A 24357-nucleotide genomic window follows, 5' to 3' on the forward strand; every position below is an offset into this window, starting at 1 on the left:
CTCAGTGTTGCGCCCGCACCTCGCTCAGCCAGTGAGCGGGAACCGGTCTGTATGTGGGATCCGAACCCTCGGCGGGAGCGCCGCCACACTCCCAAGTGGTGCACTGTAGCAGTGCGCCACTGGGCCGGCCCCTCCATGAGCTTTTTGAAGAACCCTCATATAATTTGCAAACTAAATTCCAAAACCATATGTAAAAGTCTATTTTAGGCCATTTTGGATTATGGCCTTTTCACTACCACCTTCCTTTCCATTACTATAACCAAGAATTGTTAATATGTTTATCCCTCATCCAGATAAAAAGTAGGTATATTTTAGAAGATGATTAACAGGAGCAGTTAGTAAAATAGGCAATAAGTACTTGGACACAGGAAATTAAGAGAAGTAGTGCTTTGGAACTCTATTTGATTATACTGTTAGCCCACATTAGTTCAAAAGAACTAGGAATAAGTTATAAAAGAAGGAGAAAGGAAGGGAATGACTTAAAAATGAAGACTAACACCTCAAACTTTGTGGAAAATGGAGGAAAAAATGTTGAGAACAGTCGTGTGATAGTTTTACCTTACACTTTTGATGGGAAAATTTGATGATAGAATTGAACTATAAATGTGTTAACTTCAAATTAAATTAATTTAATCCGGTTATTTACCTCATGTTGCTAATCTTTAAGATTGAGTTTTGAAAAAAAAGGTTAAAGCCAAAATAAGTTAAGATCCTTATGCCAGCTTAGATGAAATTTATGAGTATATTTATAGAACTGAATAAAAATCTACCCCATACCTAACACTGAATTGCATATATAATTACAACAAAGAGGATAGTCCCTCGATTAGTTGAATCTCTTATGCCGAGTTCACTTACATAATGGCATCGGTCTGCTTATGCACATTTCCCCACACATTTTTCTAATTCCCTGTGTTCTTTCCAAACCTTTACCGTGTTTCCCATTATTCTCTCCTCATTGCTCATTTTGTAGGTGACCTAGCTCCTGCTTTACATAGTCAACAGAATCCAATAGGCATAACCTCAGCTTCTTTCCTCTTCTCCCCATTATTTAACTAGTCTCAGAAGGAGAGGTGTCCTTACAAACTATCTCCTTAAATTCTTCTTTGTTACAAGAGTTCCTCAAAGTGTGATCTCTGTACCTGCTTATACACCTCCACCCAAAATGCTCTGACCCTGATTTAAGACCCTGGGGCCCAGATCAGCATGCACTTCCTGATTTTTAAATCTAGTGGCCTCATCCTCTATATCTGCAGTATTTCTCACTCTTATCACATTCCTCTACTTAAAACTTTTTGTGGCTTTTCATATGCCCACGGCAAACATTCAAAAATATTGAACCAGTAGTTCTAATATTTTTTCTGAGCTTTCAACCTGTATTCTTTCTTTCTTTCTTTTCTTTCTTTCTTTCTTTCTTTCTTTCTTTCTTTCTTTCTTTCTTTCTTTCTTTCTTTCTTTCTCTCTCTCTCTTTCTCTCTCTCTCTCTTTTCTCTCTCTCTCTCTCTCTCTTTCTTTCTTAATATGATTTTTTTACATTTCAACCTGGATTTTTAATGGGCATTACTGCCTAAATCTCAAATGCCTTATAGCCAAACACAAAACAGTGATTTCCCCTACTCTCCAAACTGGCTTCTCTTCTTCTTGCTGTTTTCTTGGTATCTCTGAGGTTATCATCATTTCACCAATGTGCCCAGGCTAGATACCTTAAGTTTACCCTTAATTCCGCTTTCTTCTCAGATTTCCATTTAGTCTCTAAGCTCTGATGAATAGCTTTCACATCTTCCTTTCTTTTCCTACTGTTTTCTATGACTAATGCTTCTTTCTATTCCTCGTCTCTTCTCTGGATTATTTCATTAATATGTTTAGAGGTTTTTAATTTGATTTCTATGGATGGACCTCAAAGGATTTAAGAATTTCCCCAAAATTGTAGATAAATTTTTTGTACATGTGCGTTTTCCTGGGGATGTCCATTAGACTATTCCATGGGAAATGGAATGAGAGGATATGACATTTTTTTTTTTTTTTTTTTTTTTTGTCTTTTTTCGTGTCCGGCAATGGATTGCAACCCTCAGTGTTGCCCCCGTACCGGACCGGGACCAGCAACGGGATCGCAACCCTCGGTGTCGCACCCGCACCTCGCTCAGCCAGTGAGCGGGAACCGGTCTGTACGTGGGATCCGAACCCTCGGGCGGGAGCGCCGCCACGCTTCCCAAGTGGCGCACTTATCCAGTGCGCCACCGGGCCGGCCCCGAGGATATGACAATTTAAATCACCTCCACTGTTTTCTCCTTCTTCCACACCTGCCCTTTGCTGTTTAGTTCACTAACCCAGGGCACTGATCTCTGAGGGGAAGTGCAAGACATTAAGAAAAAAAATTAGTAGTCAGTACAGTTTGACATTCAGACAGTTCAGCAGCAAAGATCAGAGGCTCCCTGATATCAGTGCCAGGCTTTAATGTCCTAGAAAAGCTCAGGAGAAAGCTGGGGCATCAGCAGGGGTAGGAAGGTGCCCTCCTGAGGCCTCTGGACCCATTTCATTCATGTGCTTCTAGAGCACTTGGAGGGGTATGAAAGCTTAACTGCCAAAAATCCAGAGTCAGCTAGTGAGTCAGTGTTTCCAGAAAAAGTTTCTCCAACTAGCCTTCCATCCTCTGCCTCTTTGTTCTCTAGTCTTTCCTACATTCTATCACCAAAGTTAGCTTTTAAACACATATCTCATTGTGCACCTCTGTGATTAAAAACCTCAGGGTTATGAAACAAGTTAAAAATTCACAGGCATGGTGTCAAGGCCTGCCACAGTTAGGAACCTGCCAGCCTCGTCTTCAGGCACTGCCCTCTCCTCACCTCCAAGGCTCTAGCCACAACAAGTTACTACTGGCTGTTTTGAGAGATCAGCTTCTGTGTCCATACCCTTATGCCTTTGATCAAGCTGTTCTCTCTTTTTACTTTTTTTTTGTCTTTTTTCGTGTCCGGCAACGGATCGCAACCCTCAGTGTCGCGCCTGTACTGGACCGGGACCAGCAACGGGATCGCAACCCTTGGTGTTACGCCCGCACCTCGCTCAGCCAGTGAGCGGGAACCGGTCTGTATGTGGGATCCGAACCCTCAGTGGGAGCGCCGCCACACTCTCAAGCGGCGCACTGTAGCAGTGCGCCACCGGGCCGGCCCAGGCTATTCTCTCTTTAAGGTGCCATTTCCTCTCCATTGCCCAGCCATGAACCTGCTGCTCATCCTTCCAGGTCCAGACTGAATGTTACCTCTTCCCCAGTGTCCATCCCTAATCTTCTGACATCACCGTGGCAGAATTTGTCTCTCTTGGCTAGATTCCAAAAACATTTTATACATATCACTGATAATGTCATATTATATTGTAGATAACACATTTTATTTCTGTCTTTCCTACTAAACCAGGAATGCCCTGCAGGTAGGGACTGTCTTTTTTCATGTTTGTATCCCTAACACCTACTTTAGTGCCTAGTCTAAACAGGATCTTAATACATTTTTGTTGAATGGAATTAGTTATAAAGAGTTTTTATGACTCACTTAAAATTAGAGACCAATGCTTATTTAATAAGTCAGAATAGGCTATAATAATAATAGTAATAACAAAGTCTCATTTCCACTGCTTATTCAAGTACTGCTTCCTTTGTGGAAATGGATTTTGAAAATACTCATATGTCAATGTATATTTTTGAGATCCTAAAAGAATTATAGTTCTGAGGCAGACTAAAGCTTCTATGACATTCCTATTAATGTTATATTGAATAAATTCTGTCTTTTCAGAGATATATATTATATATAATAAGTTCCATGGATGTGCATTTTATCTTTTTCTCTTAACCTTTATATTTTAATATTTTGTGAATTGTTTATTTGATAAGATCTGAGTCAATTTAATTCAAAACATTATACTGAGCATTTTTCATATACAAAAATAGTTACAAAGTTATGATTCTAGTATTTATATATTATACAGTTTGCTTTGCAAAATTTGGAGAGTCTGTCATTGGAAATGTGATTTTTAGGTATTTAAATTAGTTCAGCCATAAAAGTAAGTGCTGTTCCATAAATTAAGAGTGTCAAATAATTTTTTTAAATGATCTTCTCTTTTTCATATTTTTGAGCTTCGTAGGAAAAGACTTGACAATTTAGTTATTCAGCCTTTTTTTTGAGTACATCTTATGTGCTAGGCATTATGGTGGGTGTTTGCAATTGAGGATTAATGAGGCAGTACTTGTCCTTGAAGAGTTTACAGTCTAATAGAGAAGAAGGTATATAAACGAATAATTGCATTTTATTTTATTTATTTATTTTGCGGCTGGTCAGTATGGGAGTCTGAACCCTTGACCTTGATGTTACAAGGCTGTGTTCTAACCAACTGTGATGAGAAAGGTTTTCATTCTAAGCCTTCAAGGTTTCCACTAAGTTCTCCTCCCTAGAAGCTTAAACATAAGCACAGATCTCATTACTTTTAAGGATTTAAAAGCCAGTTTTTTTTCTTGACATAAAGATAGAAGTAGGGATGATACTGGTAACCCAAAGGGTTTACCTCCTCAGAATCTAAAGTTTCTAGTAGAGTTGGTTGTATCTTGTGATTTATTTTATGTGAGTTGTCAAATGTATTGTACTTTTTCATAAAGATATACTTTCTAAGGCTTTCATTTCAAATAAGGACAAACTATGGAAACACTTAGATGTCTTGCTTGGATTTTTAGTTAGTTGATAAGACTGTTTTCTTTTTCTTTTCAGGTTGTAAACATGTTAAAGGCATCCTGTTGTATGGACCCCCAGGTTGTGGTAAGACTCTCTTGGCTCGACAGATCGGCAAGATGTTGAATGCAAGAGAGCCCAAAGTGGTCAATGGGCCAGAAATCCTTAACAAATATGTGGGAGAATCAGAGGCGAACATTCGTAAACTCTTTGCTGATGCTGAAGAGGAGCAAAGGAGGGTAATGTGAATATAAGTAAAATTTAGTAGTTTATTGTCACTTTTATGATTAATGAAACCCAGAGTTTTGGAGGCAAACTTGTTACTGTGATCAATATTTTGAAATAACTTGCAGGTAAAATTTACTTAGTATCTAGTTTTTGTGTGGCACTGCACCAGGAATATGTGGGATTTTCATGATGTGAGCAGTTGTCATTACCCACATGTTTATAGTACAAAGGTAAAAGCCAAAGGTTTTTAAAAAAACAGATCATAAATATATTTTCAGGTGACACTTTTATTCTACATGACTTCCAGAGACTTGAACTTGTTTATCTTTTGGAAAAGGGGGAAATTAAATTCAAAAACAGACTTATAGAATTACATATATGTAAGGTCCATGTGCAGAAAGGTAGCTTACTTAACACTAAGTCAGCTCAGTTGTAGCATGACAGAATTGAGTTGTCAGAGCTCAAAGGACAGCTTGATTTGGGTCTTAGAAAAAAATTAATTTATTTAAAAATCAAACCAGAGTTTACTAATTGTAATGGCTAATTTTATTTGTCAACTTGACTGGGCCACAGGGTGTCCAGACATTTTTTCATTCTGGGTGCGTCTGTGAGGATATATCTGGATGAAATTAACATTTGAATTGGTAGAGTAGGTAAAGTAGATTCCCCTCCCTAATGTGGGCATGCCCCATCCAGTTAGTTTAAGACCTGAATAGAGCAAAATGGCCAACCATCATGCAAGTAAGAGGAAATTTCCTCTCACCTGTCTGCCTTGAGCTGGAACATTGGTTTTTTTCATGCCTTTGGACTCATACTAAAACAACAGGTTTCCTGGGTCTTGAGTCTGTAGGCCTTCAATCTGAAACTACACTGTCAGCTCTCCTTGAACTCCAGATCGCCGACTACAGATCTTGGGATTTGTCTCTCTCTCTCTCTCTCTCTCCATATTTTATACACAAACACACATACATACATAGAGAGAGAGAGATAACGAGATATAAGGAATTGGCTAATGTGATTATGGAGGCTGATGTGTGTGTGTATATACATACATATATAAAGAGATTTATCAAAATGGAAAAATTATATATATATACATACATACATTCCCTATTGATTCTGTCTCTCTGGAAAACCCTAATACACTAATATTAACATATTTATTTAATTGACAGAAAGTTTAAGAACAATGCCATGGGGTTTCTAGTTCTGGTAATATAGTAGACTAGATAATCTGAAAACCTTCCTTCTACTAATACCTTCAAATGCCAGGTAAAATAAAATGAAAATTATTTTAAATGCGTAATTGAGCTTTGAGGAAAAAGAAAGTAAATCTCCAGCATTGAAAAGAAAACTCCGAAATTACAGTGGTAAAAATATGAGCTGTAGCTTTGGTTTGGTAAAGTATTGGTTTGGTTTCAATACCTCCTAGGGAGCAGAAATTGAACCCACTTAAGGTGTGGACTAGGAACTGGAACCTTCAAAGGGGTCGTGTCCTCAGTGAGAAGAGTGGACTAGAAAATATATGCCTACCAGCACAGAGAAATAATAAAAACATTTAACTCTGCCTGGGTTCTGGAGTGGAAGCTGAGGAATCTCCCCTGGAGAATTCTAAAAAAAAAAAACTGTGGATCCTTGCTCATGCTAGTTTAGGATTTGAATAAATATATATACTACCCTTGTGGTCTGGGCCCCCAAAACTGAGAAAATAATTAAAGAATTAGTCTTGGGCTAGTGATGCCATAAATCATCAGATAAAAGCAAAACCCAAGGAGTATTCCAAACACCTATGCCACAGAGATTCTCACAGGGGAAGCTAAAATAGCTTCAAGAATTGGAAAATGTAGTCATCAGAATCTAAAACTCAGCAACTAGGTTAAACATAAGGCAGTAAGTTTCAGCTGAAGAGAGAAGAAGTAAACAGAAGAATAGATCTAAAGAAATCACCTGGAATATAGCACAACAGAAAGGGATGGAAAATATGAAAGTTGAGATAACAGACTTAAAATAAGAAGTCCAAATAGAAAGAATAGTGTAGAGGCAATATTCACAGAAATAATGGCTGAGAACTTTCTAGAATTGATAAAAGATATACATACTCAGATTCAAGTAGCACTATGAGCCCAAATAGGATAAATAAAAATTATTTTTAGACCCAGTATAGTGAAGCTGGAGAATGCCAAAGGAAAAAAGAGAACATCTTAATATCAACAAAAACATGAAGATGACTCACAACGGGCTATCCATTATGTTGACAGAAAACTTTTCAACGAGAGAGACCAGAAAACAGTGGAATAATATCTTCACAGAGCTAAGTGAAAATAACTGTCAACTTAAAATTTTATGCCAGCTTCTCATTCAGAAATGAGGTTGCAATGAAGACATTTTCAGGCAAAGGATAATAGAAATAACTAGTTACAGAAGCTTGCTGGAAGATTGTGAAGCAGTGTGTACTTGAGACTGAAGGAAATTGAACTCAGAGGAAACAGTGGATCCAAGAAAGAATGATGAGCAAAGAAATTCGTGAAAATGTAGATAAAATCTGGGAGTTCTACTTGGTGGTAGTGGCAGATAAGTCCATTTGAATTGTGTCTTCCACTGAAGACCACCCTAAAAGCAGAACAAAATATTTTTAAGTGTTTTGCTTGAAGGCATCAAAGAGCTTACAATGTCTAGTGAAAGAATGCAGACCCAGAAAAAAGGTCCTGGTGTATGGGGCCACTGTTCCTTTGAAGCTATTCATCAGTTCTGGAGGGAGCTACCAGAAAGCTAAGCAGTCCTTTCAACAGGCTAGTGAGAAGTAAAGAGGGCAGAGATTAGAGCCCATGGCCCACTAAGAGGGTATACCTGATGAACACTCCTCATTTAGAGTCACAACCCTGAATTGCTACACCATAGGAGCAAGGGTTAAAAGGAGTAGACATATTCTTACAAAGGCTACAGATCAGCTTTGAATTAAGTCAGTCCCCAAAATTATGTTGAAGGTTCCTAAATTGCTGGTGCCCCCAGGCATCTGGCAGAATTATAAATCCTTCCTGGAGGAAGGTAATATGTAAGGTCACAAATTATTTCTACAGTTTGCAAATGCAATTTCTGGCTTATAATCAAAAGCAACTGGATACACAAAGATGCAAACAACATGAACAAAGGGAAACAAAAGATGATAGAAACAGGGCCTTTGGATATTGGAATTCTCAGATATAGACTTTAAAAATAACTGTACTTATCATGTTCAAAGAGATAAAAGACTGAGAATTTTGGCAAAGCACTGGAAGCTGTTAAAAAAAACATACACAACAATAACAACAAATGGAAATTCTGGAAATGAGAAAATCAGTAACTGAAATTAACTTGAATAAATGTGTTTAAACAGCAGATTAAACACATCTGAAGAGAGAATTAGTGAACTGAAAGATATAAGATAAAAATAATCAGAGACAAAGGATGAAAGAAATTAGAGTAAGAAAGAGAGAAAATACCATGAGAAGGTCTAGTGCATGTATTTAAAGTTCCAGAAAGGCAGGAGAAAGAGGGCCCAAAGCAGTATTTGAAGAGAAAATGGTTTACAATTTCCTAAAGTTGATGAAGAACATTAGTCTGTAAATTTCTGAAGTGATATGAACCTCAAGTAGGAGAAATACCAAGTCTGTATCTATGGACATCATTGTTGAACTACTGAAAACTAAAAACAAGAGAAAAATCTTTAAAGCAGCTACAGAAGAAAGAATTACCTTCCAAAACAAGTAACTAGCAGCTGTCTTCTCCACAGAAGTGATGGAATCCATTTTAAATGGACTGAAAGAAAATAACTATCAACTTAGAATTTTATATCCAGTAAATGGATAAATTGTAATATAAATATATGCTGGAGTACTAGACAGTAATGAAAACCGACTACAGCTATACACAGTTGCAAATCTCACAAATGTTGAGCAAAAGAAACCAGGTGAAAAATAATACATACTGTATAGTTCCATTTATATGAAGCTCAACTAAAGTAGAGTGTTTAATGATTCATGCTTAGGTGGCAAAATTATAAAGGAAAGTAAGAAATAATTACCATAAAAATCAGATTATGATTACCAATGGGAAAGGTTGGGGAGGAGTGCTCAGGAAGGGTTGTGAGGAGGTGCTCCCAGGATGCCGACAATATTGTTTTTCGTTGTGGTTACATGGATGTTCATTTTATGACAATTTATTGACACATACATTGACATTTTGTGAACTTTTCTATGTGTGTGGCATTTTGCAATAAGAAAGTTTAAAACATAAATACTCACTGTATAAAACAATAATAATGATTAATTTTTTAAAAAAGAATACAACTAAAATATGGAACAAAACATATGGGAAGTAGATTAAATTCATATAAGATCCTGTGTTATTTGGGAAGAAGATAGTAATGTTAATTAACATGCAACTTAAAGTCAAATATGCATGTGAAAATTGTATATAACTCTCAAACTTTTCCAATGCATGGGAGGAGCTAGGAAAAGAACAAAGGAAACAAATACTTGGGAAAATGCATCTCATTTCAAAAACTCAAAAGTGAGTTTTTCAGTATCTTCAAGATACTTAAAACATAACTTTAAAACATAATTTCAAAGATGTGATACTGAAAACATAACTTTAAAAAAGCATAATTTCAAAGATGTGATACTGAAAACATAACTTTAAAAAAATTTTTACTTACAATAGCAATCAGAATAATAAGTTCCGGGGCCGGCCCGGTGGCGCACTGCTACAGTGCGCCGCTTGGGAAGCGTGGCGGCGCTCCCGCCGAGGGTTCGGATCCCACATACAGACCGGCCGCTCACTGGCTGAGCGAGGTGCAGGGAGCAACACCGAGGGTTGCGATCCCATTGCCGGTCCCGGGTCGGTGCGGGCGCGACACTGAGGGTTGCGATCCGTTGCCGGTCGCGAAAAAAGACAAAAAGGAAAAAAAAAAAAAGAATAATAAGTTCCTAGGATTAAATCTAACCAGGAAATGTGCAAGACCTTTAAGGAGGAAATTTTTTGAAACATTTTTGAAAATCTTTTTTTAAAGAGCTAATAAATGATAAGATATATCATGTTTATGTATGGGAATACTGACAATTTCATAAAAATGACAGTTCAGCTTGTATTGATCTGTAAGTTTAGGGCATTTTCAATCAAGTCTAACAGGAATTTTTTCGAATTTGACAACTTGATTCTAATTTTTTTTGAGGTTTGGAGAGCCATGAAAATTTTAAAGAGTAATGAAGATTTATTTGATCAGAAATGAAGACTTACTGAAAAGCTATAGTAATTGAAAAATGTTATATATTCATGCAAAAATAGACCAAGGAAACAACACATCAAGGAAGAGCTTGCTGTATGACAAGTGATGATACAAATCAGAAAGGAAAGAATAGACTATTCCATGAATGGGGCTGCAATAATTAGCTGTTTGGAAGAAGATAAAATAAGGTCCCTGTCTCACATCAATCAAGATTGCAAAATGGATTTACAAAAACACATAAAACTTAGAAGACTTTTTTTAGAAGAAAAATAGGCAAAAATCTTTAAGATTTGAGGCTAAGGAAGAACTTCTTTAGTAAGATATAGGAAGTAAATTTATTTAAAAATGTTAATTTGGCTACATTAATATAAAGAAAATTCTCTATGATAAATTACACTAAATACAAATGTCACAAAGAATTGGCATCCTCTATAATAAATTCTCTTTAAGTCCTGTATAATAAATAAGAAAAAATACAAACACCACAATTAAAAAAAAAAAAAAGCTGTCAAAAGATATGAACAGGCAGGGCTCAGAGAAAGAACCCAATTGAAGATAAGCAAATGAGAAAATGCTCAGAAAAATGTATAGTAAAAGAAATATTTTTTCAAGGCAACCTGATAGAATTACAAAGACTGGTAACACCAAGAGTTGGTGAGGTTGTGGAGAAACAAGGTCTCATATACATTGCTAATCAGAGTATAAATTAGGAGAATATACCAAATGGATAATATCTTGCAGTTTAATTTGACGACATCTTAAAAAAGTGAAGATGCACAAACCCCATGACGCATGAGTTCTAAGACAGCCACCCTTGAGAAACACTCTTGCACTTTTGTTCAAAATGATGTGTACCAGGGCCGAGCCTGTGGCGCACTCGGGAGAGTACAGTGCTGGGAGCGCAGCAGCGCTCCTGCCATGGGTTCGGATCCTATATAGGGATGACTGGATCCTATATAGGGATGACTGGTGTGCTCACAGCGCTCACTGGCTGAGCACGGTGCGGCCGGTCTCAAAAAGGACAAAAAAAAAAAAAAAATGATGTGTACCACATGTTGATTGCTATGCTGTTTGTAACGGAGGAAAAAGAAGCAGCATCTTGAACATTCCTTAGTGGCAAATGAAATATCACACAGATATTAAATTGAATAATGGATTTACATGGATCAATATGAATAACACTCAGAAGCATAACATCTCTCTCTCTCTTTTTTTTTAATCTAGTAAATTTTGCCAATCTAATCTACCCTGTCATTTTCTGCTTTTCCTTGTTTTTGTTGAGGGTAAAATAAATTATAAATATTGCCTTTTTTGCAACCCTTTTAATGCTTTAAGTCTACTTGTTGGGTGCTTAATTGTTTCAGTTTTACACAAGATGGTTTTCCCCTGCTTCCTAGCATCCCATTAAGTTCTTGTTCATGTTCAGGTTTTGGCTATCTCAGCCTCATTGGTTCCGGCAGGCATGAGTCTTGGTGGGTTAGTGCAAGTCCAATAACTGATTTCAACTTGTCAGAGAGTACCAGAACCAATTCAGTTTTATAATACTATATATATATATTTTTTTTTTTTGGCTTCAAATATCTTTTTGACCCTCAGTATACCAAGAAAAATAGTCATCACTATTTATTTTCTAGGTTGAATGAACCTTTTTAAAACATTATTTTTTCAAATAATTTAGAAACATAAGAATAGAAAGAATAAAGTGAAAAGCTATTAAAATATTTAATGAGAACTTAAGAACAGCATAGCAGATTTTTAGTCCACATTGTTCTGGTTGTGAAGGTGTAGATACCCAAAATAGACAGGAGCCTCTGAATGCAACTAACTGTTCATCATCTGTCCTGCGTGAAATTGGAAATACTGATTCCAAATTTCAAATACATCTCTAATGAGTCCTAGATTACCATTACTTCTGGTTCTTCTTGTACTTGCGTCATCAAAACACAATACTTGAAGGATTTTTAAAAAATCTTTGGTGCATGGGCCGGCCCGGTGGCGCACTGCTATAGTGCGCCGCTTGGGAAGTGCGGTGGCGCTCCCGCCAAGGGTTCGGATCCCACATACAGACCGGCCGCTCACTGGCTGAGCGAGGGGCAGGAGCAACACCGAGGGTTGCGATCCCGTGGCTGGTCCCGGTCCGGTACGGGCGCGACACTGAGGGTTGCGATCCGTTGCCGGTCACGAAAAAAGACAAAAAGGAAAAAAAAAAATCTTTGGTGCATAATTTTGTTGAAGAGAGGATGACTATCATATACTCCATAATTGCAAAACATTTTTATTGTTAGATTTGTAAACAGCTTTTAGAATAATCAATCTAGTTTTTTAATGTCTATATCATCTGTTTCTTCTGGTCATCTCATACCTGCCTTCAGCATCTGTCTACTTAAAACTATATCAAGAAAATTTTGGTGCACAAATGAGATAAAAGATGAAAGAATACTATCACATGTCTTTATAGCAAAATGGGATGTCCTAGTTTTTTGTCACAAGATATTACACAATGGAGACTTTCTGTTGAATAAGTAACTGGATGAAAATGCCTTATTTTCTTTTTGTGAAATATGCTATTCCTCACTGATTCTTGAGTTTGAGAAAATGTATGTAGGATATCATCATCTGAAGGCATAGTCTGAGATTTTACTTATAATGATCAATTACACCATCTTCATTTGAGTTTGAAGTGCTACTATCACACTGCATTCATCTTCTGACTCACCTAATAATTGTAAAACATCTTCCTCTGTTGATTTTCTTTGCCATTCTTGCCAGGAATTAAAAAATCAAAATTCTCAATTGTGTTCAATAAAAGCTAAAACCAGTCCACAAAGATGGTGTCTCCAGACTTTGTTCATACCTTCTTGACAGATGAAGCAATACTTTGGGCAATGCAGTAAGAAAACTGAAGAATGATGTTTTAGTGATATTTATTTTACTATTGCACCATTCTTCTCAGTAATTTCATCATTCTTCCATTTTATCATTTTAATCTTTTTTAGCATAATTGGGAATAATTGATGAATAATGATGACATAATTTCTAGGATGATGAAAGCGTATGTATCTTAGATTTATAAAAAGATCTAGTGGACCCATATGGTAATTGCAAGATAGAATGAGTTTTATCTTTTATATCTATTTTTAAAAATACATTTTCCTTTTTGTTCTTTGGAAGACTTATAAAAAAGAATAAAAGTTATGATCTTCATATCAGTCTTTATAAATAGTTAGAACTGCTCAAAAAAGAAACTTAAAAGTGAAATTGGGTTTAATGGACCCTAATGATGTACCAGGGATTAAACACTAGGCACAGGTGAGTTAAAATGACAGGTAAAGAAGCATTTGATAAAATCTCAGTTGTGATCATTTCTACATAGTTACACAGGTCACTTGGTACTGTTTTTAAACTTGCAGGCAGTTTAAATATGACATTACTAATGATAAAACTGAGTTGTGAAAGAATTTCTAGATAGATATTAATCTAATCATAGCTAGCCTTTTTAGTTATACCTTTCTCAAAATTTACATCCAGAAATGGCTGGGTATACTCAGCTAATGACCCCATGGGGTATATCTGTGGTACATAATAAAGAAAAGCATAACTTCTGTGATTCTGGACAGTCTAGGCTGACGGAGATGAACACTTGCATATAGGTCATACTAGTTAAATATAGAACAGCTGCTTTGGAAGGCTGTTGCCAGGGGCTCAACAGCATCAGCTCTGTTTCTATGGAGAAAGACTTTGCAGTTGGTAAAAACAGCTAGAAGCCAGTGAATTGAAGAGGAATTGCATTGTGGAAATGTAAATCCTTTGGTAAAGGTTTATTGATGATTCAGCTATATTAATCTGTGAGCATTAATCTTGACATCTTCCTTTCCTGATTCCTAATTTATTGCAGTAAGAACCTGCCTTTACTTAAGTAACCTACCTGTAAACATTGATGTTATTGTACTAACTCGGTCGGGGGAAGGGACCTGATGACAGGTCACAAAATTAGTAAGGTTCTGAAAAGGTCAGAATTGTACTGGATTATGTTTAGGACAGATTGCCCCTGTGATCATTTAATCAAGCACAGTGTTCTTATTGTCTTTGGCGTCCCTGTCCACATAGGTGATTTTTGAGGTTGGACTGAGAAAGAAGTCATGATTCCAGCAGCAACATAAGGCACATTGACAGCAAAATTCATGCATTACAGCAGCGTTTTGTTTCATGCTGTATAGGGTAGATAACCTTGAATAAAAATATCTTTTAAAAATAATCTAAAATCTCACAGTTTTTCAGTCACAAACAGGAATATCCTTGTTTTTCACTGACCATGGCAAGAATTAATACCCTACTTTGGCAAAGCTAAGGTTGTAGTTCCAGTTCCTCATTCCCAGTCTTTTCTTTTTCTTTTTTGTTTTCTTTTTCTTTTTGACCGGTAAGGGGATCACAACCCTCAGCACAGTGTGGTCTGCACCACGCTCAGCCAGCGAGCGCACCAGCCATCCCTATATAGGATCCGAACCAGTGGCCTCGGCGCTACCAGCATCGCACTCTCCCGAGTGAGCCACGGGACCGGCCCCCAGTCTTTTCTACAGATGGAAAGATGAACAGTTTTTGGCGTTGATTTTTCTCTTAAGAAACAATCTATCATTTATGATTAGACATCTGCCTAGTACATACAATGATATTGAGAAATGAAGCTAATTTTTTTCAGATTTGAATTTAGTTTTTAAAGTATTTGTGGAAGGAGAACAATTTGTAAAGTAATGTTCAGGGAAAAAAAATAAAACCTAGTTAAATTTTAGAAACTTTGATGGTCACGTAACTATCATCCTGTGGAGAATTGCATTAAAGAATGAATAATTGTCCAAATATGAATAATAGAATGTATTATATTTTATCTTTTTATTATCATGCAGTAAAATTGACCTTTTTTTCTTTTCTGGTATATAGCTTCATGAATTTTAATATGTGTATAGATTCATCAAACCACCACCAAAATCAGGATACAAAACATTTATATCACTCCCCAAAATTCCCTCATGTGTCCCTTTATGGTCACCTTCCCTTTGCCAGTAACCCCTGGTAACTACCAATCTGTTTTCTATCCCTGTAGTTTTATCTTTTTGAGAACGTCATATAAAGGAGATAATTTATTTTGAGACTGGCTCCTTTCATTCAGCATAATAATGCCTTTGAGACTCATCCAAGTTGTTGCATGTATCAGACATCTCTTTTTATTGTTGAGTAGTATTTTGCTGTATGGATGTACTACAGTTATTCATTCACCCTCTGAAGGGCATTTGGGTTGTTTTCCAGTTTGGGGCAATTATGAGCAGAGCTGCTATGAACCTAGTACAGACAGTGGAATTTTTGTGTCATACAGTGTTTTATTTGTTTTTGATTTAAAAAAATTTTTTTTATATATTCAGATTTGTTTTAGACCAAATCTAATTTCCTTCAAACCATTTTTGAAATATTTTTCCTCCTACTTATATAACATTTCCTCTTTCATCTTTGTCATTTTTTTATTCTGCCTTTTCATCAGGTTGCCTTACTGTAGGTATCCTATCACCAAAACTCTCATACAGATTCTGTTGACTTCATTTATGTACCATTGTTCATTTCTCACTGACCTTCCAACTACATACTTTTTCATTCTTAAGTCAGGATTAAAATCATATATATGAAGAGCATTCTGCTTTGCAAATCATTGGTGACCTCCACTGTTTCAATAGAAAGGCCTGATTCTGGATTTCAGTCCCTGTCATGATAAACTCTAACCTCTGCTTCTTACGTTAGGTAAAATTTATTTTCCTTTCTTTAGGGCCTTGATTGCCTCTGAGCCTTCTATTCAGGTGACCCTGCATGCTTATAAGTTCTTATCTGTTAGACCCTTTTTTTCTCCTTTTGTATGTCTTTGTTCAGATATAACTTTTCATATCCAAAACCAAGTATACCTGTTTTGTAGGTTACATGATTGTCTACCTAGAAAATTCAGAAGAATCAGATAAAACAAACAAACAAAACTTTAGATGTTATAAATAAGAGAGTAAAGTGGCCAGACATAAAATAAATATAGAAAAATTAATATATTTTCTCCATACTTCTGTACTGTTTCTGAAATATAATAGAAAAATCCCATTCACAGTTGCAACCATGAAACAAATAGTTAAGAATTTTTCTGAAGGAATTTATATAACAAAAACTATAAAATTTTATTGGGAGACGCAGGAGACTTGAATAAATTAGACATATTGTTCTTAAGAATTGAAAATCATATAAAGATGTTAGTGTTTCCTAAATTAATTTAGAGATTTAATGTAATTACAATCAAAGCTTGGATTTTTTGTTTCTTGTTTGTGTAATTAGTGGAGGTGGTTTTTTCCTCTGGTAGAATGATTCTGATGTTCATTTGGAAGTAGACATGGTTGAAAATAGCCAATACCCAACCTATTACTATAAAGTTACAGAGATAAAAAAAAAATGGATAAATCCAAGAAACAGATTAGAAAAGCTGATAATAATCTAGCAGACATAAAAATCCAAAGTCTGATAGAAATGGCATCTCAGTCAATGAAGAAAGGAAGGATTATTTAATCAGTAGACTGGGTCAGTTAGTTAACTATTTGAGGAAGAATTAATTGGATTCTCACCTCACTTGTACCATACACAAAAATAAAACACCAAATAAAGAATTATATATTAAGTAGAAATCTGAAAGAGAAGATAATGTAGGTAACTATCAGTGTCTGTAATGGGGAAGAATTTTAAGGATAAAAGTAACAGAAAATATCATAAAAATAAAAATTGATAATATTGACTGTAACAAAAACCGAATCTTCCACTTAGTAAAAACATACCATAAATAAAATTAAAATACAAATAGCAAACTGTGATAAAGTATTTACAAATTAAGAATAGCCTTAATATATGAAGCATTTTGGGGTCTAGAATGGTTAGCTCAGTTGGTTAGAGCATGGTGCTCATAACACCAAGGTCCAGGGTTCAATCCCTTTGCTGGCCAGCCACCAAAAAAACAAACAAACAAAAAGCATTTTTTTTTTCTTTTTGTCTTTTTTCGTGACCGGTAACGGGATCGCAACCCTCGTTGTCGCGCCCGTACTGCGACCAGCAACGGATCACAACCCTCGGTGTCGCACCCGCACTGCGCTCAACCAGTGAGCGGACCGGTCTCTATATGGGATCCGAACCCGTGGCAGGAGCGCCACCGCACTCTACTGAGTGCGCCACCGGGCCAGCCCCCAAAAAGCATTTTTTAATAAATTAGAAAAGCTTTTAAATTCCAATAGAAAAATGTGCAGAAGATAGATCAAATAATAAGAGAAAGATTACCAATGGTAAAAAAAATATGATTTTAAAAAAGCATCAGCCTCTTCACTAATTAGATAAATGTGACTTTAAAACAACAGAAAGATACCATTGTTCATCTGTCAAATTAAGAATTTAATATTTTTACTTGTAAAACTGTATACCAAGATAGCCACTGTCATATACTGTGGTGGGATTATAAACTGATCAAATCTTTCTGGAAAGTATTTGACATTCTATTTTAAGGGCTTTAAAATAGTCAACGCACCTTTTAACCTAAAAAATTGCCTTCAGGAAGTAATCATATATACTGTTTAAGTATAAAAATATTCATTGTAGCAACATATATATATATATATATATATATACTGAAAACTTAGAAGTAATTAAATATCTAACAGTTTCGATGAAATATTATAGAGGTGTTAAAAATCATATTGTATAGGCATAGGAAAAGGTTTAAGATAATACCTAGACCAAAAACAGCAGGATACAAAGTATTACATAGCACTAGTTTAACTCATTGAATTTTGGATAATTGTGATTTCTTTATATTTTTTGTTATTTTTTCATATTTTCTATAATGATCATATATTTTGCAATGAGAAGCAAAAATAACCATTTAAAATTATTTTAAAAAAACAAGGCTGGCTGGTTAGCTCATTCCATAGAGTGTGGTGCTGATAACACCAATGTCAAGGGTTTGGATCCCCATACCTGTCAGCCACCAAAACCAAAAGAACAGTTAATGTTCAAGAGAATACAAGGTGCAGTGAGTTTCCGATTTAAAATGTAGAAATAAATCTGTAGAATTTAACAGCATTTATCTTTAGGTGATGTAATGTAGTTTATTTTTTAACTTTATATCTGCTTACTTTACAACTTTCATTCAGTTAATACGTCTACTTTTATAATAAAATTTTAAAACCTCTGATTTAAAAAAAGATATTCTTACTGGAGATTTAATGAATACTAACTATACCTAATCCTCAATCTCATTGTACTCATAATTTATATTATTCATATGTTGTCATATTTAGGTTATGTTTATTCTCACCTCTTTTGTTTTGTTAATCCCTAATGTTCTTTTTTTGTTTAAAGAGAAAAAGAAAAGAAAATTTCTAGAGTTCACTTTTCCCTTTGGTTCCTAATAGGAAACTTAATTATTTAAATGTAAGTTGTTAGAAGGTTCATATTAATTTAACCTAATGAATTATTAGCATTCAAAAGTATTTGCATCTACCAAAGGTTCAAAATATACAAGCTGGTTTCTTTTAATGGTTTCTTTTCTGGTAAACTAAAACAAATCATTATGCATAAGAAACTGCACCCCTTTTAGCATGTTTTTATAAACTGTCTCTCATCTTACTTTACTGCTAGAGAGAAATAAGTGAATATGTTTTCATGTGAAATAAATGAATGTGAATCATGTTCAAGTCCTTTACCCATTTGCCCAATTCCCAGCTGACCTCTGGATGGAATTAATCTTTAGCTATCTAATATGGGAATTAATCTTTAGCTATCTAATACGACAAAACTAACATTAAACCTATTGCTTCTGGGATAATCTTCTCACTAAACTCAGGGAAAATGAGAGGGAGTTGCCACTCACTGACTTAAATGCATCTGATAAGTATAAGAGTTCTTTAATATAGTGAGATAAGAAATGTATATAAATTAACATTTAGCTATTTGATGGAATATTCACTTTTTGTATGTATATACTGTATATCAGTATGTAATGTGTACTTTTGTTTATGTTTATTAAATATGATGTTCTGGAATGTGTTTTCAGTTTGCAGATTCTGAGAATGCAATTCCAACATTTTTAAGAGGGCGACAACCATGACTCCACTTGCTACATATATTAGTCAAAATGGAACGAAGTCAATCTATTGAAAGCTTTGTTTTGCTTGTTTGATTAGTTTGTTTAGGAATACATTTAAATTGTGATCTTTAATATAATTTCTTCTTCTAATAGCTTGGTGCTAACAGTGGTTTGCACATCATCATCTTTGATGAAATCGATGCCATCTGCAAGCAGAGAGGGAGCATGGCTGGTAGCACGGGAGTTCATGACACTGTGGTCAACCAGTTGCTGTCCAAAATTGATGGGGTAGAGCAGCTGAACAACATCCTAGTCATTGGTATGGTTACTTTGAAAAAAAAAAAAAATTACTATTCTTTCAAAAAAACATGAGACACATAGGTTCTGAATTAAGATCTGGGTAGGTAGTAATTATACTATTCTGCCAGTGTTTACAGATTAGAACCAAGCAATATTGAACAATTTGACTATTTTAATTCTAGGTTAGTAGGAAGATAAAAGATGGGTTTCAGTGACTTGTATGTTTAAGCTTATAGCTCACCCTCAGGTGAAAAAGGCAGCACAATGTAATGCAGTGGTTTTCAAACTGTGTCCTGTAGGCCTCCAAGGGGTCCTCAGAGGTGTTTCAGGGTCAGTGAGGGCCAGGGAGTGAGCTTTAGATACTGCAGTGCTATTATAACTTCTTTTAACTGTTTTATATACTGAGCTGCTTCTTAAGATGACTTTTGAAAAAAAGCCTTTTATTTTATGAAGGTTGAAAACCACTGTCCCACAAAAAGGAGGGGACTTTGGAGTCAGATCATGTTCACATTGTCCCTCTGTCACTTTGACAGGTTATTTACCCTCTTTCTGAACCTTTAATTTTCTTTTTAAATATTGGAAGTTTTCATTACATTTATATTCCACTGGCTTGTACAGTAGTGAAATACTAAAGCAAAATCTTCAGGTATTTTTATTAGAACAGATCGAGAACAAATGCTATTTTTATTCATAATAGTTTGGTTTTCTTTTTTTTTTTTTTCTTCCTTTTTGTCTTTTTTCGTGACCGGTAACGGGATCGCAACCCTCAGTGTCGTGCCCGTACCGCGACCGGCAATGGGATCGCAACCCTCGGTGTCGCGCCCGCACCGCGCTCAACCAGTGAGCGGGCCGGTCTCTATATGGGATCCGAACCCTCAGCGGGAGCGCCGCCACACTCCCAAGCGCCGCACTCTACCGAGTGCGCCACCGGGCCGGCCCAATAGTTTGGTTTTCTATTTGACTTTTAAAAATATCCCCTTAGCTTATTGGGGAAAGTGCCATTTTTACATATACTGAAGGGACATTTTATCTTATTTTTGTACTCTGCTCATTTGTTTTAACATTGGTGCTCAGGAATGACCAATAGACCAGATCTGATAGATGAGGCTCTCCTTCGACCTGGAAGACTGGAAGTTAAAATGGAGATAGGTAAGTAGATCTGTTACTGATGGTTTTGGTTTTATATCATGAGAAGCAGATGTTTACATGCTTGAGTACCTATAAGAAAAGCATTAGGATTATAATAATTTCTGATGGTGCTTTTGAGACTAGAAAAATGTTTATTTTATTTTTAATTTTATCAGGCTTGCCAGATGAGAAAGGTCGACTACAGATTCTTCATATCCACACAGCAAGGATGAGAGGGCATCAGTTACTCTCTGCTGATGTAGATATTAAAGAACTGGCTGTGGAGACCAAGAATTTCAGCGGTGCTGAATTGGAGGGTCTGGTGCGCGCAGCACAGTCCACTGCTATGAACAGGCATATAAAGGTCAGGAAAATCAGCTAAATAGATTAGGAGTTTGCAGCCCTATAAATACTATGCCAGTGTACTTTCTCTTTCCTTTCAAGCATGCCAGGGGCTAGAGTAATGCCGACTTTTGATGGAGAAGAGAGATGATAAAAAGAACACGAACTAATTGTCAACTGCTAAATCTTCAGAGTAGCAGGAAGAAAGATAATGGTGGAATCTGTCTTATGGTAACCACTGACTCATCTACCTTAGGTTCACAGACATGTGAAGGGAAGATTTTGAAGAAGTTTTAAAAAATTTTTTGGGGCCGGCCCGGTGGCGCACTGGATAGTGCGCCGCTTGGGAAGCGCAGCGGCGCTCCCGCCCGAGGGTTCGGATCACACGCACCCAAAAAAAGCTAGTAGGGAAACTTGCCAGAATTTGAACCCAGATCTGCCAAAACTCCAAAGTCAGACCATAATTGTGTCTCCCAGTGTGTAAATATCTATCAAATACTTTGTGCACATGTGTGAACATGCCAAACTTTGAATGATTTAAGTATAACCTGTATTTTAATACTTAGGACAGCATCATAAAATTAATTTCTAAATGAATATTGAAATTTATCCAGTTTCTATGTTTAGCAATTGGTGTTAATTTACCTCTCATAAGTGCTAGAAAGGTTCTACAATACCTCCTCCAGCCCTTTTATACTATTCAAGCTTTTTATTAGCCCTAATGTTGATTGCCTTCCCAGGGCATCTACTAGTTTGAGTATAATTTGTCTAATTAAATTTAAAGAAGAGATGTTTCAGGGAGCACCATTTCATCATTTCCTCTTAAACTCTATGCTGTGGACTTTAATGAGGACCTAAACCCCATCTTAACCCAGCCTTAGTTTCAGCACAGATGAGCTGTGCTTGTTAAGACAGTCTAAAAAAAAAAAATTTTTTTTGGACTGTATCAAGTTGTAATAAATCATAAGAAGTTGGGTTTTCTCCTTATGTACTAGAATTATGGGGGCTGCTTCATTCAACAAATATACTGAATACTTGCTATTTTGCATTAGACTGGATATACAAAGAATATAAGTCATGACCTCTTCCCTCCAGGAGTTCAGTCAAGGAAATGGACATGTTTACAAACTAGTACAATAATGTTGTAGGTACTATGGTAGAAATATGTAGCAGGATACTTCTATTTTGATAAATTAAGTGCTCTTGATTCTTTACTATCTCTTCTCTTTTTCAGGTTTTAGTTATCACCTGATGAGTACTATATTCATATCTGTTTCTTGAAAGAATGTTTCCTACTTTCAGGTTCATTCTAAATACCCCTACCTGGATAGTTAACCAGGTCTCAAATTTAATATTCCAAAACCAAATTTACTGTCTTTTTTTGCTACTTTCCTTCCTGACCCTATTCCCTTATTTATGCCAATTTTCCAGGCTTAGAACTTCAGGATTATCTTTGGTTCTTGCCAGTCTACTGTATCCTACATCAAGTCATTTGCCAAATTTTGTCAGTTCTGTCTTGGCAGTATCTTTCAGTTCTCACTGCCACTACCCACCTTCTCCTTGAGTAACCTTCCTGTTTCATATCATTCTACTGTTCAGACTCTTTCAATAACTTCCCATGTCTACAGAACAAAGTGCAGACTTTTTAGCCTGGTCTTTAAGGGCCTCTAGATCTGACCCTAAGTGGCCTTTCCAGCTGTATTCCCAGTTATTCTCTATATACTTCAGCCAAACTTAAATACTCACTGGTCAGAAGACATAAATTTATTTTTCAACCTCTCTGCTTTTGCTTTTTTGTTTCAGTAAGGGTTTTTACCCTCTACGTTTACCTATCTTTTCATTACCTCCTTTATATGCTACCGCTTTTCTCAGACCTTTTCTTAGTCTCCCTTTGAAGAATGATGTACTCTCTTCCTTCTTGAAATAGTAGTGTACCATTTATGGTACTTTTGGTTGACTTTGGTTCAAAATAGATTTATCCAGCACCTACTATATGCCAGACACTGTGCTAGGAGTTAATGCTACAACTGCAAAGAAATAAATTGCCAACTATTGAGCAGCTCACAGTCTAATCCTTCACATGCAATGATAGAACCTATATACAAGGTAAGGAAGTGAAAAGGTGTCAGATGTGGTCAACTTGTAAGGTGAGAAAAATCATCTCGGAATAATTTTCTGGGTGGATATGAGTATCTCTTGGAGGGGTAGGGCATTTTAGGTAGAGGGAACAACCTATGCAAAGGAACAGAGACACAAAATAGCATGCTGTGTTAGGGTAATTTAGTATTGCTTCAGCATAGAAGGTAGGGGAGGGGTGGTAGAGAGAGACATTGTGAGGCATAAGTCAGGAGACTAAAGCAGGGGATAGAGCACAAAGAGCCTTTTATACTCTGCTAAGAAGTATGGACTTCTTTCTGTGAGTAGTACTAAGCCATTGAAGAGTTTTAAGAATAGTAGTGACATAGTGTTAAAACATAAGATCACTCTGGCAGCTTTGTCAAGTGGAATATTTAGGGGACTGGAGTTGGTGACACAAGACAAGAGAGGGAAGCTTTTATAACAGTTCAGGCAGGAAAGAATAAAACCTGAACAGTTAGGTTGAGTATGTTGTAGTTATGTAGATACATCCTATCAATGGTTCTAGACTAGGAATGAGCAAACCATGGCCCATGGGCCAAGTCCAGCCAACCACCAGTTTTTATAAATAAAGGTCTTTTGGAACAGAGCCACACACCCGTTAATTTATGTCTATGGCTGCTTTCATGCTACATTAGCAGAATTGAGTATCTGCAACAAAGACTTCATGGCTCACAAAGCCTAAAATATTTACTACCTGGTCCTTTACAGAAAAAGTTTCCTATTCTAGACTTTCTGTCCATATCTTATTAATCTTTGAATCTCCCACAGTATCCCAAATAGGGCTAAACACTGAGTATATGTTAGGTATTCAGTATCTTTGAAATGAATAAACTTATATATGTATTCTGAATCAAACTTTTATCCATAAGTCATAATGGCCCTACATTATAGAAGTGACTTTGTTCTAGATCAAGAATGCCAAAGGTTTGAATAGTGTGAAAATACAGTATTGGGTCCTTTATAGAATAGATCCATTCATCTATTCAGGGCCTATTTTTTCATTTTTTCTCCTTTGCTATAAGAAATGTCTTAGTAAGAGGTGATGGTGACTTCAAGAAAAATTATGTAAATGATGTAAAAATTGCTCCCTACCATATTCATTTTTC

At 36.1% G+C, this 24357-nt stretch overlaps 1 protein-coding gene across 1 annotated transcript in view; it reads left to right on the forward strand.

Moving 5' to 3' along the window:
* The window catches only part of NSF (N-ethylmaleimide-sensitive factor), a 123570-nt gene that overhangs the window by 46112 nt on the left and 53101 nt on the right, over positions 1–24357 (forward strand). The window contains exons 8-11 of the mRNA XM_008581426.1: positions 4749–4948; positions 19496–19661; positions 20717–20791; positions 20947–21134. Coding sequence (XP_008579648.1) covers positions 4749–4948; positions 19496–19661; positions 20717–20791; positions 20947–21134 — 629 coding nt within the window. The remainder of the gene's footprint in view (positions 1–4748; positions 4949–19495; positions 19662–20716; positions 20792–20946; positions 21135–24357) is intronic.

The sequence above is a fragment of the Galeopterus variegatus genome, unplaced genomic scaffold (assembly GCF_000696425.1).
Source record: "Galeopterus variegatus unplaced genomic scaffold, G_variegatus-3.0.2 Scaffold2354, whole genome shotgun sequence".
Classification (NCBI taxonomy): Eukaryota; Metazoa; Chordata; class Mammalia; order Dermoptera; family Cynocephalidae; genus Galeopterus; species Galeopterus variegatus.